Raw genomic sequence first — 15,286 nt, forward strand, 5'->3', positions numbered from 1 at the left:
CGTGACAGTTCCGAATCTGACGATATGAATCACGACGATTGTGTGGAAATCGACGACGAAAAAGAGCCCGACCTGTCACACGGAGATAATCCAGGTGAGTCCTGGCATAAAGAACCACATAATATGCAGTATCACCCATTTACGAAGGAAGAAGTTCTGCAGATTCATCCTGCTGGCAATTCTCCTATGGATTTCTTCAGATTATTGGTAACAGATGAATTGTTGCAACTTGTTGGCGATGAAACAAACGATAACGCCGTCAACATATTGCTGAGCAAAAATACAAAAGAGGGATCTAGGATCTGTAAATGGAAACCTCTAAGTGTAGGTGTCATCATTGAGTCAGTATAGAACATGATCTTACAGATCTTACAAGGTCTTGACGTCGGCCTGTAACTCTGGTGTCTTAGGAGCGTTGGCTCCGGGCCGTACCTGCCCTTTCAGAGTGTTACCGGCCCGCACTCGAGCGGGCACTCGCACGTTGCCATGCCGCACTGGAGAGTTGCGCGCCTGCACCGATGCCGCAGCAAAAGTGTTAATAGGGAATGCTCACAGCCAGAAGGCTCAATGTGGTGCAAGTATATGAAGCAAGCTGGCAACCATGCTGTGGAGATGCACTCAGTGCTGCCTACAGCCAACTTAGCGAGTTTGAAAGGTGTCAAATTGTGGCCTTGTGAGTGGCAGGATGTCACTTTTGGAGAATTACCACACAAGGTGGGTGTGCTGCATCTATTCCACAACAATGCTGGTACCTGTGGTCACGTGAACATTCTGACACCTGTTAATGATGCTCTGGACATCCATACAGCACAGACACCCGCCAGGATCGTCGTATTGTAAGGGCAGCAGTAGAAGATCTTACAGCTACTACAGCACAGATAAGAGGGCTTGTGAACGAAGACGCGTCAGCACAAACTGTTGCAAGCCAGTTATTAGAAGTGGGACTGTGTGTATGCACACCTTCAGTCCGTCTTCTACTCATGCCACAGCATTGATGTGCACAGCTTGTCTGGTCCCGTCACAGAATCACTTGGAAGATGGGATGGTGCTCTGTGGTCTTCAGTTATGAAAGCAGATTCTACCTGTAGGCTGGAGATGTTTGTTTGTGCATACGACATAGACCTGGTGAGCACTATCTTGTAGAGTGCATTTGTCCAAGACACACTGGCCTCGCCCCAGGCCTTTATTCTGGTGTGTGATAAGCTGCATCTCTTGTTTATCTTTGGTATTTCTAGAGGGTATTCTAACCAGCACTTGGTCCGTGCCGGAAATTGTTAGACCCTTTCTTTTTCCGTGCTTGCAACAGGAAGGTGATGCATTGTCCCAACAGAATAATGCTCACCCACACAATGCCTGTGAAACTCAGCATGCTCTGCAAGACATAAAGTTACTTCATTGCCCAGTTCTATCACTGGACTTGTCTCCAATTGAGCATGTGTGTGATATGATGAGATGAGAAGTGACTTGTGCAACTCGTCAACCAACAACTCTTACAGAACTACATGAACAGAGTGAGCAAGTATGGCATAACTTATCCCAGGACACTATTCGCATTTGTACGATTGACAGGGCGCCAGAGTCAGTGCCTGCGTTGCCGCCCCTGGAGGCTACATCATATACTAATATGGGTGTTGGTTTCCTCTTCTGGATTGTCTTCTTTCTTCTTCTTATGTGGCTCAAGAGAGCAACTTACTTGAATCTCCAAGTAGCCTCTCTTGCAAAACGTTTTGCACAGATTCTGTAACTTGGTGGGCAGACTTCCCTCAGCGCATATGGCTCGCGTTCTGTGTGCCAGGTGGTGAGCACATATGTGTTGCACTGCATAGTGGAGGCTGTTGCAGGTTAGATACAGATCCATGTACATGTTCATTCCATAGACATACTGTCCCACTATATGTCATCAGTTCCATGTACATCTTCTTTCCATAGACAGACTGTCCCACTGTGCCATTCATTTTCTTCCACCTTCATGGCGAACCTGACGTTGGATTCAGGTGTTCTATGGATATGTGGATGACAAATTCTTGGTTTGGCCATGTGGTGAAGAAAACCTACAAGAATTCCTGTACTATCTTAACAACATACACAACAATGTCAGGTTCATCATGGAGATGGATGACATTTAGTACAGAAGAATCTTATGACTACAGGGATTTTCCATCTACAGGAAGAAGACACCTAGGGACCTGTACCTAAACACCAGTAGTTGCCACCACACAGTCCAATGTAAATCTGTGCTCACCATCCTGGTACACAGAGTATAAGCCATACATGATAAGGAATGTCTGCCTACAGATCTACATCACCTGTGCAAAACAATTCACAAGAATGGCTACTCAAAAATGCAATAAGACACATTCTCCAGCCAAGTTAGAAGAAGGAGGAAAACAATCCAGAAGAAGAAACCAAGTTCCAGGCATTCCTTCTGTACGCACATTTGCTGACAGCCAAGATAATAGAGAACCACTCCATAAAAACCATATTCCAATGATTAAAGTCAAGAATATACTTGAGTCAAAGACCAACTAAAGGTAAGGACACCTCACCTGGTGTCTGTAGCTTCAGTTTCAAGTGTGGCAGACAGAACATCAGCCAAACTTGCTTCTTGCAGCAATGTCCAGAACATGTTAGGAGCATTCACCTCAACCAAACCGACAAGTCTGCAGTGGCAAAGCATAGCATCAACAAAAGACATATGTTTCTTTTTGAACAGACAAAGGTACTGTGTTGTGCAAGTGGGTTTGGAAGGAGGCAGTGGAAATAAGAGTACCGTTTTAACACGTGGCATGCTCCACATGTAAAAACAATATATATGGAACAACACTTTCTTTAGTGAACTCTTTGTAGCATCCCGAACCAGTTTACTTAGATGGAGATAATGCTCTACAGTCATGAAGGAAGTTCTTGGACATGTGAAATATCATTTTCATTACCCATTGTATCGCTTGTTTTTATAATAGAGTTTAATGTTTCTCATTCATGTCATCAAAACTGTGAAGCATTATCTGTGAAGATACTGTCTGGCTTAGTAGTATGCATGAAATAATCCTGTGTTAATTTTGTGATCATTATCCGACTGGTGACTCCCTTTAAAGGGTAGAACTTTGATGTATTTTGAGAAAACCTGTAAAACTACTAATACTTGTGAAAAGTTTACTTTCGCTTTCAATAGGGGGCTGAAAGGGTCTAAGGCTTCCGATGCTTCTGGTTTATCAGGTATCACATAACATATAAAGCCCTTTTATTGTGTAGGAGGGAATTTTGTTTTCTGACAAAGATCGCATGTTTTCAACACTGCACATGGCCTAGAAGCCATGTTATTAAAAAGTGTGTGTTCCTACAACTTCATTATACATTTCCTCTATCCAAAAGACACATAGCTGACATGAATATATTTAATCAATTTATCCACAACATATCTAGGTACACACAATTTCCAGTGATTGGAATTTGCATGCACCCTCTGATAAAACACATCCTGATGTTTACAATAATAAATGCAGATACTCACTTCTAAGGGCTTATTACATTTGTCTCTGATCATCTTTGGGATCTCATCTGCATGCTGTTTGACTCTAATATTCCTCAGCAGCTTCTTGATGTCTTTCTCACCTGCTAAGACCTTTGTCTAGTTCTTACAGATTTCCTTCACCATTGCTTGGACTGTATTCACTTCACCCACATTTTCAGGTAACCTAGAAAACACATCAGGAATAATATTATTTTTTTCTGGTATGTATTCAGTTTCTAAGTTGTATTGCTGAAGGGCAAGTGCCCAACTTGTCAGGTGATTGTGCGTCAGTTTACATTTCATTAAAAATGATAATGCTTTATGGCCAGTGCTCATAGCGATGTATCTTCCAAGCAAATAAATCTGAACTTATTCAAACCCCACATGACCACCAATGCTTCTCTTTCAGTAATGGTGTATTTTCTTTCTACGTAGTTAGTGCTTTGCTGGTGAATGCAATTTTACGGTGCTCATTTTGACTATTGACCTCATACCCTTGAAACAGATGGGATCTGAAGCCATGTTCATTACTTCTGAGTCTAGAAAAAATAGTTGTGCCAAATCTCAGTGGCTTAGAATTATGCAGATAACAAGTCTGAATGAATACCTTCAAAAGCTTTCTGCTGCTCCTCTCCCAAAGTCCATACTGCATCTTTCTACAGTAGGTTCAATAAAAGAGGTAACAGAAGGCTGTGTCCAGTGAAAAAGTGATGGTACAATCTGGCAAATCTCAGATATGCTATAAATTGTTTTATACACATTGGTACAGGATAGTTCTCAATTGTCCATCTCCTGTGGGTTGGGTTCAGTCCCTACTTGCATGATCATGTGCCCAAGAAGTCTTATTTGTTTCTTTCCAAACTCTGATTTCACCAAGTTTACAGTAAATCTAGCTCTCTTAAATGCACTGAGGACACTATCCAAGTTGCCAAGACAGTCATGTTCCTCCCATGATGCTGGACCAATTAAAACATCATCCACATATACAAGAATGGTCTTAAGTAGTTCTGGTCACATTACTTGATCAATACCGTATAAAGGTAGCAGAATATACATTTAAACCAAATGGGGTAATCTTAAATTGATAGCTCCTACCTTTGTGTAGAAATGCAGTATACTTTCGGCTCTCTAATTGCAATAAAAGTTGCCACTAACTGCTGGTGAGATCAAAATTGATTAAATATTTGACAGCATTAAATCACTTTTAAATTTTCAGGTTGATCTCTTTTTCAGAAGAATTATCCTGTTGATTGCTCTGGCATCTAATATAATCCTGACAGTACCACTTTGCTTTGTTACTGCATGTACAGGACTACAGTACTCACTGTCTGATAGCTGGATGGTTCCCATAGCCAGCATACTCTGAATCTCTTTTGTCAACTGCAGGCTTCTTGGCTTGTTGAACAGACTGGACAAAATGGCCGGATGTAGCAGTTATGTGTGTGTGAAGTGTGCTTGCTTATGTGAATGTGAGTGCATTTCTCTTTCTTCTGAAGAAAGCTTTGGCCGTAAGCTAATTTGTAACTGTCTTTTCATTGTGTCTGTCTGCAACTCAACGTATTATCTTTGAGGGGAGTAGCAACCTGTCCATTTAATAATATTGCTGATATTCCAACCTGGATCCTCCACATGATTAGTAACATCAGAAGTTTGTTGTTTAAGACCATCATAATTATCCATTTGCCTTGATGTATGTAAGCAGTTGACTTAGTCCCACCATTACTACTCCATGTTTAATTGTTGGTGTAGCTTCAATTACTGAGCTGGTGATCAGTTCCCTAAGGTCATTATTCTCACTATTTGAGTTACTCTTACTTAACAGAATTCCTGATTTGCGTTCAGAATCAACATTTATGGTTGGATTGTTCGGGCATATTGATATCTCATACACTCCTGATGGATTGTCACTGTTAGTATTCAGTGTCAAGTATAGCACATGGCCTCTTTCCAGCAAATCACACCTTTTATAAAAATTAAACACCACTGCAGTGAAGTCATAGCCCAACATGAGCATCACCAGTTGTGAGGTTACACTAGAGTCATCTTATTGGTAATTACACCTCTCCTTTTTGTGATGAGTCAATTAATTAAAAATATTTAATTAACAGTGGACGAAGTTCAGAAAGTGCAACAGTCGATATGAAGCTATTGATTTATCAATTCATTAGTCAACAGCAATTATGGAATTAGAATAATAAAATCATGCCATAAGATTGTAACAACACAATGCTTTCAGAAATAATTCATTCCAGGATGGCAAACCATATGCTTGCGCCGATGTTAAATATGGCCGAACACACTTTACGGGACCACTTTAACTATGTCTCGTAACAATTCTGACTGACTCTGAAACACTACTACACTGTGTTGTGCATGCAAAAAACGAGCCTCCAAACTTTGATTGTCGTGACCAGAAAGCCTTAGCCATGCATTGTCACAACTCTCAGAAGCTACATTTCATATCCTAACAACCAAAGTACAGCAACTGTGATCTCACAATCGTGAAACACAGTTCATACATTGTGAGATTATGTGTAATTGATGCACAAGCTTGCGTACACTTATGTTCTCACACAAACACCACTCATAATGAAGTTAGTGAGAGCTTGTGAGAAATAATTTCTACATCATCAACAAGATGTACATACTAACACTATCAAAACGGACTGCCACATACACAATCTATAAAAGAGAAAATGAAGGATTTTTCAGTGAAAATATGAATTGTGTATGTTCTACAATATTTATGAATTTCAAGATAAATAAATATTGTATTTTCATTGATGAATTTCCAATTTATTTACTAATCAGCATCAGTAGAATCTATCCAAAAGAAAGGAAAGAACTAGCAAATTAATGTCAATATATGAGACATAGTTGCAATGTTACTCAGCTCATGATACCTGGAGTGGGAGCATTCATGTTGTGCCCAGTCTTGTTATACTTTCTTTCCCTGCTACAAAATATCACATAGTATATTCTCACATTGCATGACAGCGAAAAACAGCTCAGTTACAAAACACCAAAACCGGACGACCTGTCACACATAATGAGAATCTCTAGTGGAATGGAATTGGTGTCTTCCACAGACATAGCATTGATATACACAGCTATTAATTAATAGAGAAGAAGTATCAGAATGAAAATTTAGAAGTTCGCGAAAAGCGTTTGAAACACATGGCATTGGATGAGGCGAGCATGACGGGGGTATTGGAATGTCACACGCAAGTAAATTTTGTTGACCAACCTGATGAGAGTTGTTAGGTGGCGTCGCCGTGGACTGCAGTTGTAGAAGCGAGGTGCGAGTCTCGACGAGCTCGCTGCAAGGGGATGCAATGCATTTTTTCAGCTTCTCATTGTCCTGGCAGAGTTGCGTCGCTCAGTCGTATTCTGACAGTAGGTCAGTAACGCAGGTCACAATGTTGCCCACGAGGGTGGAGCACTCACGTATGATATCGTATGTTGCGGTGGAAACAGAGTGTTGGACATAGGTGTGGGTGCACGGTATGTGAGTGTTCGTAGGATGGTGGAGCACTGAACCCTGTACGATATTCAGAGATAGTTTGTGATGAGACAAAAAATCCATACTGAGGATTGGTTCATTGATGTTGACAATGTAGAATGTCCATGGAAAACATAGAGAAGGAGATAGAGTCACCATAACCTTTACTGAGCCTGAGGTAGGTAACGTCGTTGCGTTGACAGCTCGTAGAAGTGACTTCATCTGTGAGGAAGTGGGTGGAACCATTGAAGTAGGTATGATCGACACATCAGCACCAGTGTTAACCAGAAAAGCTAGACCTGACGCAATGTCAGTCACATAGAGACGACCACACAGCCGGGCGGACGAGTGAACGGAGTGTAATGTATGAGGATGCCTGTTAGGTTCCCTGAAGGACTCGGCGTCTCTTAGTTCCTGTGGTCAGCATTTGGGTGTTGGCATGGCAACCTGCACTTCTTGGCGTCGTCACCGAACACTTTGTGGTACCGTCAGAAAGGGTGAGGAGGAGGTGGAGACTGCGGCTTGAACTCGTTGATTTGTTCCAGTAAATAGACTGGTACGTAAGGTGCACGGGCAATCCTGGAGTGCTCAGACAGTGGAGAGAGTGCGCCGACGCTGCCAGGAGAAGTAGACAAGGTGACGGCAGAGAGAGCCCTGCCTCTGCCAGTCGAAGATCGGTATGCGGGGGCGGCTGTGCCGAAGAACGGTGTGGAATGAACTGGCTGATGTTGCCGCAGCAGCGAATACAACTGGTCAGCGATGTGTAGGCAGGAGCCGATGGACTCGAATGACTGTGGTAACAGATGGATCCGTAGATTGGTAGGTGGTTTGCCAGACCACACAGCCCATAGCGTAGCGTCAGGCACGGTATGCTCGTTCACGAGCACTCGAAGGTGGCACCAGAGTTGTGAGGGGGTGTGTTCCCCCAGGTGCTCCTCGTAGAGAATCTTGATTATTAACACTTGTGGTGAGCAGGCAAGTCATTCCATTATAGTCTTCTTTGCAAACTCGTATTTTGGTGCAGGTGGCGATGAAAGGAGCAGGTCACAAATCAAATCTGAATGGTCATGGAGGTGTGTGGCGAGGTAGAGAAAGTTTGAGTTGTCGTAAGACACACGATGTAACTCAAAGAGATGCTCGATGAGTGCGAACCACGATGCCGGGTTGTCCTCGTATAAGGGCGGTAGCTTCGGCAGGCGGCCAGGAGGGGGTGATGACGGCGGTCTCGGTGTCTCCTAGGCTAGCAGCTGGACTGAGGTTAAGTCAGAGTCCGGCACGGTACGACCGGATTTAAACCGTGTGAGCAAATCCGTAGTATTGGCAGCTGGCATAGTTGACTGTCACAAAAATGTGGCACGGCCGGCACGGATGGTACCGTGGGAACGACCCGCTTCCAGAATAGGGCGAGAGACTGGCGCGGCAGACAATGGCGGTGCTGTGGGAGCGGCAGGCAGCTGAGCGATCGGAAATGGGCAGCCCCACAATTTTTGAGGGGGGGGGGGGGGGGGGGGGGGTATGGGGGGTTGAGAACGCCACCTGCGTGGAAACTATCTGATGCATAACATGCCTGTAGTTCATGTCGCGGGGCACTGAGGTTAAGTAAGAGTTCCATGTTATGCGAAACACTGAATTGTGCATGTAAATTAGACACAACTGGAACACCACATGCACGGAACAGTTCCGGCATGGTTTGTAGTAATGGTGGCGTTGCACACGGCCTAACAGTAACCAATGTAGCATGCTGGTGGGTGGCTAAACACTTGGAGAATGGAGATCACTTTGTTCGTGAAACACTCGATTTGAAGAGACACAATTCAAAATATTGTTCAGTTCACATTTCACTGTCGGATGGGCATAATCCAGTGACGCAAAGCCCAAGTCCATTGTTCGCTCTAATGGCGTAGTTGTCAACCGTTGAAAACGAATGAGGTTAGCACATGGTGTTGGTAAACGATGAATACTCTGTCGGTGAAGAAACGACGAAACTAAGTGAGTGGAGTTGTGCTTCCACATCTTCCAACAAGGAATTGTTTGGCGTGGTCATTGCGTACTGCATATAACCTGTTGCATAAACATTTGCGCAGAAGACTCGAAACAGAAACAAACACCGGGGTCACCACTGTGCGAACGGGATCGGTAAACGGGATATAGAAAACTTAATTACCATATATGTCATAGCTCGAGTATATTTACACTTGACACTGCATCCGTACAGAATGAAGTACAACAAAGAACCGACTAAAGTGAAGTTAAGATGGAGGCTTGAGAGAGCACTTAAGAGTTCACAGATATTAAGTTTCGTGGTCGATACAAACTATCGATGCCACACAGTAGTGGGCTCCCAAACTGAGATTTTGTGAATTTGTTCATCAGAGTAAGTTGCATGCATTAATAATAAATATGCATATACAAAACAGCTTAAATGAAATGTACCTACATTTTGTTGCTAGTGACTGTTTCAAATGTAGTAATGACATAAATGTGTAAATATGGTTTTCATAACTTAGAATACTATTTTCTGTTCATTGCATGCTGCCACTGAAGATATCTGATGTGATTATAAAACATATTTGGGGAATAAAGACAACAAATTTCAGTTGTAAAAGATGAGTAGGTAATCAGACAAATCCACACAATTTACGTATGAGCATTTTTACTGTAACTGTGGGAAATGTAATCACTGGAGGAGACTGGTTTTAAAATGTGTTAGGTTGCTTCACTTCATCTTATAAGTGTGTGACATCACAATCCTGTTCGAATTATTCTCTATTCTCTTGCAGCATCAAAATAAAATAAACATTTGTGCTTTTGACAGTAATATCAGTCTTCTTCATCAGGAATAACTTTCTGCCCTCATGTTGCCAAAGCTTGTGTTTGTTATTGTCTGTGATGCTGTTGGTGCCATTGAAACACAAACAAGTGTCTGAATCTCTCTGCAGTCTCTCAACACTCCATGCAAGACTAAGAATATTTCCACTGTCTCAGTGAAAGTTGTTGTGCAACTTGATCTCAGTGGCCTCTTTGGTGACAGAATATCAAAAAGTTGATATGTGGGTCAAGATTTTTACTTCATCAAATATAATTTTATGAATATTTGTGAGGCTGTCATTGAAAGACTGAATTATTGCTCTAATTTGACGTGACAACAATGACTAGTATATTTTATGCTGGTGTGAGAAATGTTCCCAGATCCTTATCCTGTTCATGAGTAAAGCTATTGTCCTAACCCTTTGACTACCATTTCTTTCTCTTCCTTTTTTTTTTTTTTTGGGGGGGGGGGGGGGGAGTGAAATGCATTACGTTTATTTTAAATAATGTCTTAATGTCTTAGAAGCAAAGAGAGAGAGAGAGAGAGTGTGTATGTGTCAGAAATAGACATTGACCGGTTGCTGAAGCATCTTTTCAAGTTTGGAACTCACACTACAGGTGCTCAATACAGGCACTGTTTGTGATGCATCAAACGTTAATAAGCATGTGCAAATCATTGACAGGAATTGTCCAGGAAGGTGTAACATTAGCCCGGTTTGCAAATCTGTTCATTGGGTTGCCTATTTCCAGGCATGAACTAATTTGATGAGACAATACAGAGCAGAGGGTTAACAATGAAACTCAAAGACAGCACAGTTTGCAGGTGCAGTCTGTAACTATAAGAATTCTGCAAACTTTTAGCAAGGTTTCCTTTACCAGTGGAAAATATATACATAGCAATATTAATGCAGCGATATCCACTAGTTCCCTGATAGCGTATCATGGACACGCACATCACAATGGGTGATAAAAAGTTAACTTGAGTGGCATGGTTTTGAGTTGTGCTTAATATCTTTCACTTTCAGATGTACATGGACCCACGCAATCCACGACACGCACGTCAGGAAGCTTCGCAGTTGCTTCAGCTTGCTGATACAGATGCAGATGGTGCTGTGAGTCTAATGGAAGTACTGGCTCATGCAGGACCCTTCCTCAACAGCAAGATGTTCGATACAGCTCGATCTTTCCATGATGAGTTCTAGATGAATAATGAAATGAGGAGACTGTACATTCAGAAATGTAAACTGTATTGATGTATTTAAGTATGATGTCAGATTAACAAACTTTACTATGTTTGAATTATTTGTGTTTGGATTACTGCATGCGGACTGCACAAGCAACTGAAGAAACCTTAATGAACTGAAGTTTTGCATTCTTTTAATATCTTGAATCCCATTATAAGATTTTGGAACTGACAATTTATTAAATGATTAACTATTGTGTTCACCAGTAAGGGGGGTGAATTACCTGAATAACCATCATGCTGAAGTTGAGATGGAATTGAATTTAACTGTTTGTTGTAAGTCATTACAAGTATGGTTCCACACTTGTATCTGTAGCATCTTTTCATCACCCATTAAATATTCAGCCGAAAGCTATGCCTAGCATGTTCTCCTTCAGCATGTCACTTTTATGGGACATCAGCTTCAGATGTCCTTGTGAAGCATACATTGAGAAGGTTCATGTATTTATAACATGGAAAAAAGGTGCTGCATTAACAATTTTTTTCCTCAGTTACATATTCCTAAAAATTAAAACAAATTTTTGTATTTAACTGAAATGATTTAAATAACTATTTCATTATAAAATGTGCCCAGTGATAGGTAAAGTATAGGCACAATCTGATTTCTCACCTTTTCTTGGCATTATTGATCAATGGTGTGCTACTACCTGTTCAACTGAGTTGTTTTTTGTTTTTGTTTGTGCACAGTATTTTGACGAACACTTTAGCTGTTCTGAGGTGTTCCATGATGCATACTCATTATCTGGGCTCCAACCAGTTGTTGGTGTCACACCACTGTTTATAACCAAGTTCAATTTCTGATTTTCTCTAGGCCCTGTCCTGAAGTAGTGCCCTTACCTGGCTTGTAAACCAGAATGGGCTATACTTGAACATCACAGATGAACATGTAAATGAGGAAAAGCTTAGAAATGGCAGTAAAAATTTTTGGTACCCGCATAGACTGGCTTATGGTGTGCGCTCAGCCTCATGAGGCCAGCTGAGGAGCTACTTGACCAGTTAGTGGCAGTTCCAAGGTCAGGACAATGACGACGAGAGCAATGTGCTGCTCACTTGCCCCTCCATACCACATCCAGTGATGTAATTGGCAGAGGATGACATGGTTGTCAGTTGGGCCCAATTAGCCTGTCTAGGGCTGGAATGCAGAACTTCGCCATTGCTCTGGACTGGCTATGTGACCTGCATGCAGAATTTGGGACAGCAGAATGTAGATAAGCATTTCTTTTTCTTCCTCAGGCACCAAATACTTCCTCAAGCATTATTGATTGTGGCTGCAACATCTGCTCAATTTGTCAATCTGAATACCCATTTCGTGGGAACCCTACTCATGGGCATTGTAATTATTTACTGAGGTTCTCGTTTTCTGACAGCATTTCAGCTGTATGGCCCAGAGTCTTTAGCACAGAATTTCTTTGTGATGGATGGTGATGGATCAACGTACTTTGATCAAGGGGCCTACTTGTTCTTCTCTCAACTAACACGTTGAGGAAAGCTAGCTGGCCTTTTTTTTTCTATTTATATTGTGAAATTTATGTTAGGATGGACAGAGTTTAAATATTCTGGGAATGTTTAACATATAAGTCATAAGATTTTGTATGCAGTGCGCATGCATCTTGAGTTATAATATACTTGCATTCTGCCACTAATTTTGTATGTAAATATTCCAAATTGAAGAGAAGTGTCAGATACAGTCATCTGAACATCATCACAAAGGCCATGTAACAATGAAAAATTAAAAATAAGACTGCATGATGAAACAAAAATTTACTGCTCTGAAAAATGATGACTCACTGGGAGGTAGCTTAACATGCAGCGAGCTGGCTTGCAAAACTCGAAGGTGAGATGTACATGGCCGAAAATCACTAGCTGGACTTGTTTCCATTGGTCCAGTTAACTGGTGAGCTAGAGAGTTGTTTTGAACGAAGGACATCCAACTACAGAATAAAAATAATTATCAAATGAGCTGTTTCCAGTTGTCAGCAAATTTGGCCATGGCAGAATAGTTGCTAAAGAAAAGATGAAGAACAAATAACAAGTCGGCTAGTAACAAACCACAAACTGTTGTTACAAGCTAAGGTGTAATTGCATGGGCCAAGTTTTTTACAAGTGTAAGTGTCAAGACCTGCTGTGCTATAGATATAAATCTATTTAGTACTAAGAAACACACGTTTTGGCTAAGGTTAAAACATGTTGTTGTGGTCTTCAGCCTGAAGACTGATTTGATGGCTCAGTCTATACTGTGAAAGCCTTTCCATCTCTACATTATTACTGAAGTGAAGCCTTGGGCTCCCTCTACAATTTTTACTTTCCCACCACCCATTACCAAACTGACTATTCCTTGGTTCCTTAGGATATGTCCTCTCAGCAGATTGCTCCTTTTAGTCTATTTATGTAATAAATTCCTTTCCTCTCAGTTCTATTCAGTGCCTCCTCGTTAGTTACTCAATCTGCCCAACTAATCTTCAGAATTCTTCAGCAGTACATTTCAAAAGTTTCTATTTTCATCTCATCTGTATTCCTTGCCGTATACATTTCACTTTTGTACAAGGCTGCACTCCAGACAAATACTTACCGAGAAGATTTCTTAAATTTATATCAGATGTTAAAATATTTCTCTCTTAGAAACACTTTCCTTGGTATTGGTAATTTGTATTTTATAATCTTACTAACTTTGGCCATCATCAGATATTTTAACACCCAAATAGCAAAACTTACCAACTGCTTTTTGTGTCTCATTTACTTATCTAATTCACTCAGCATTGCCTGATTTAATTTAACTGTGATTCATTACCCTTGTTTTACTTTTTTTTATATTCATCTTAAAACCTCTTTTGAAGACATTATGTAGTCCATTTAATAGATCTTCCAAGTCCTTTGCTAGCTCTGACACAATTGCCATGTCATTAGCAAACCTTAAAGTATTGTTCCTTCTCTCTGAATTTTAATTCTCTTTCAAAATCTCTCATCAGTTTTCTTTACTGCTTACTCAGTCTACAGATTGAATAAAATGATAGACAGGCTACAACCCTGTCTCACTCCATTTTCAACTAATGCTTCCTTTCCATGTCCTTCAACCTTCATAACTGCAGTATGATTTATGTACAATTTGTAGGTATAGACATTAAATGTTAATTGAAAATCACTTCTAAATTCAGCTTTTACTTTTCTTGTTTGTCCCTTTAATACAATCCTTATCACAGTTCCAATTATCAAATAAGCCTACCCTAGAATATTGCTCAAGTGTGTGGAACCCATACGAAATAGGACTGACAGGGGAAATTGAACATACACAGAGAAGGGCAGCACAAATGGTCACAGGTTTGGTTAAGCCATGGGAGAGTGTTGCAGAGATACTGAAGGAACTGAACTGGAAGACGCTTGAAGATAGACGTAAACTATCCTGAGAAAGCCTATTAACAATGTTTCAAGACCCAGCTTTAAATGGTGGCTCTAAGAAATGCTACAATCCCCTACATATTGCTCACATAGGGATCGTGACAATAAGACCAGAATAATTACAGCACACGTAGAGCCATGCAGTCAATCATTCTTCTTGCATTCCATACATGAATGGAACAGGAAGAAACCATAATGACTGGTACACTGGGACTTACCCTCTGCCATGCACCTCACAGAGGTTTGCGGAGTATAGATGTATATAAAATTGGTCCACAATTTTTTACAGAAAGACTTGATAATTTCCCATGATTGGAATGTTAATAGAGGGGTGAAGGCAGCTTGAAACTTCTGTATTGTCTGTGTAGGCCAAGTGCTGTCAGACAAATCACACCAGAAAACAATTTTCTTGTTTCAAGAAAGATTATTCTGGCATGATTGATTTTCCACACTCAGGAAGCCTTGAAAATTGACATCTGTGAGAATTGCAATCTTTTGATCTTTGTGTGACATTTAAGTTCATTAGGCAACTTCCAGAAGTTGGATGTAGGATGCTCTAATCCAAAGCTACAAAAATCAAAGGGGTGACTATTATTGCATTTACTGTTTACTGGAACTTCAATTTCCCATTGAGTATTCCTATGCAATATTGTTACTGGTGACAACTTTTGTCTTTATGTTAACTTTGTATGAAGAAATTAGTGGCTCATCTCCAGCAAAAGATATCTCCTCAAGCAAAGGGCTGTGTGAATAGATAATATTTTGCCTCTGGTTGCATGAAAATGGTGTTGTGCACTACGATCTGCTCCCCAGAGGTGTGCTCATCACA

The 15,286-nt window shown here is 41.0% G+C and overlaps 1 protein-coding gene across 4 annotated transcripts in view; it reads left to right on the forward strand.

Annotated features, from left to right (window-relative positions):
- LOC126094452 (45 kDa calcium-binding protein) overlaps positions 1–11,095 on the forward strand; it is a 163,786-nt gene extending 152,691 nt beyond the window's left edge. For 3 of the 4 annotated variants that reach the window (XM_049908828.1, XM_049908829.1, XM_049908827.1), the window contains one exon: positions 10,847–11,095. In XM_049908828.1, the coding sequence (XP_049764785.1) occupies positions 10,847–11,023 (177 nt within the window). In that variant the 3' untranslated portion in view covers positions 11,024–11,095. The remainder of the gene's footprint in view (positions 1–10,846) is intronic. The other variant, XM_049908826.1, reaches the window with a different exon arrangement.
- The last annotated feature ends 4,191 nt before the right edge of the window (positions 11,096–15,286 follow it).

This window comes from Schistocerca cancellata, chromosome 8 (assembly GCF_023864275.1).
Source record: "Schistocerca cancellata isolate TAMUIC-IGC-003103 chromosome 8, iqSchCanc2.1, whole genome shotgun sequence".
Lineage (NCBI taxonomy): Eukaryota > Metazoa > Arthropoda > Insecta > Orthoptera > Acrididae > Schistocerca > Schistocerca cancellata.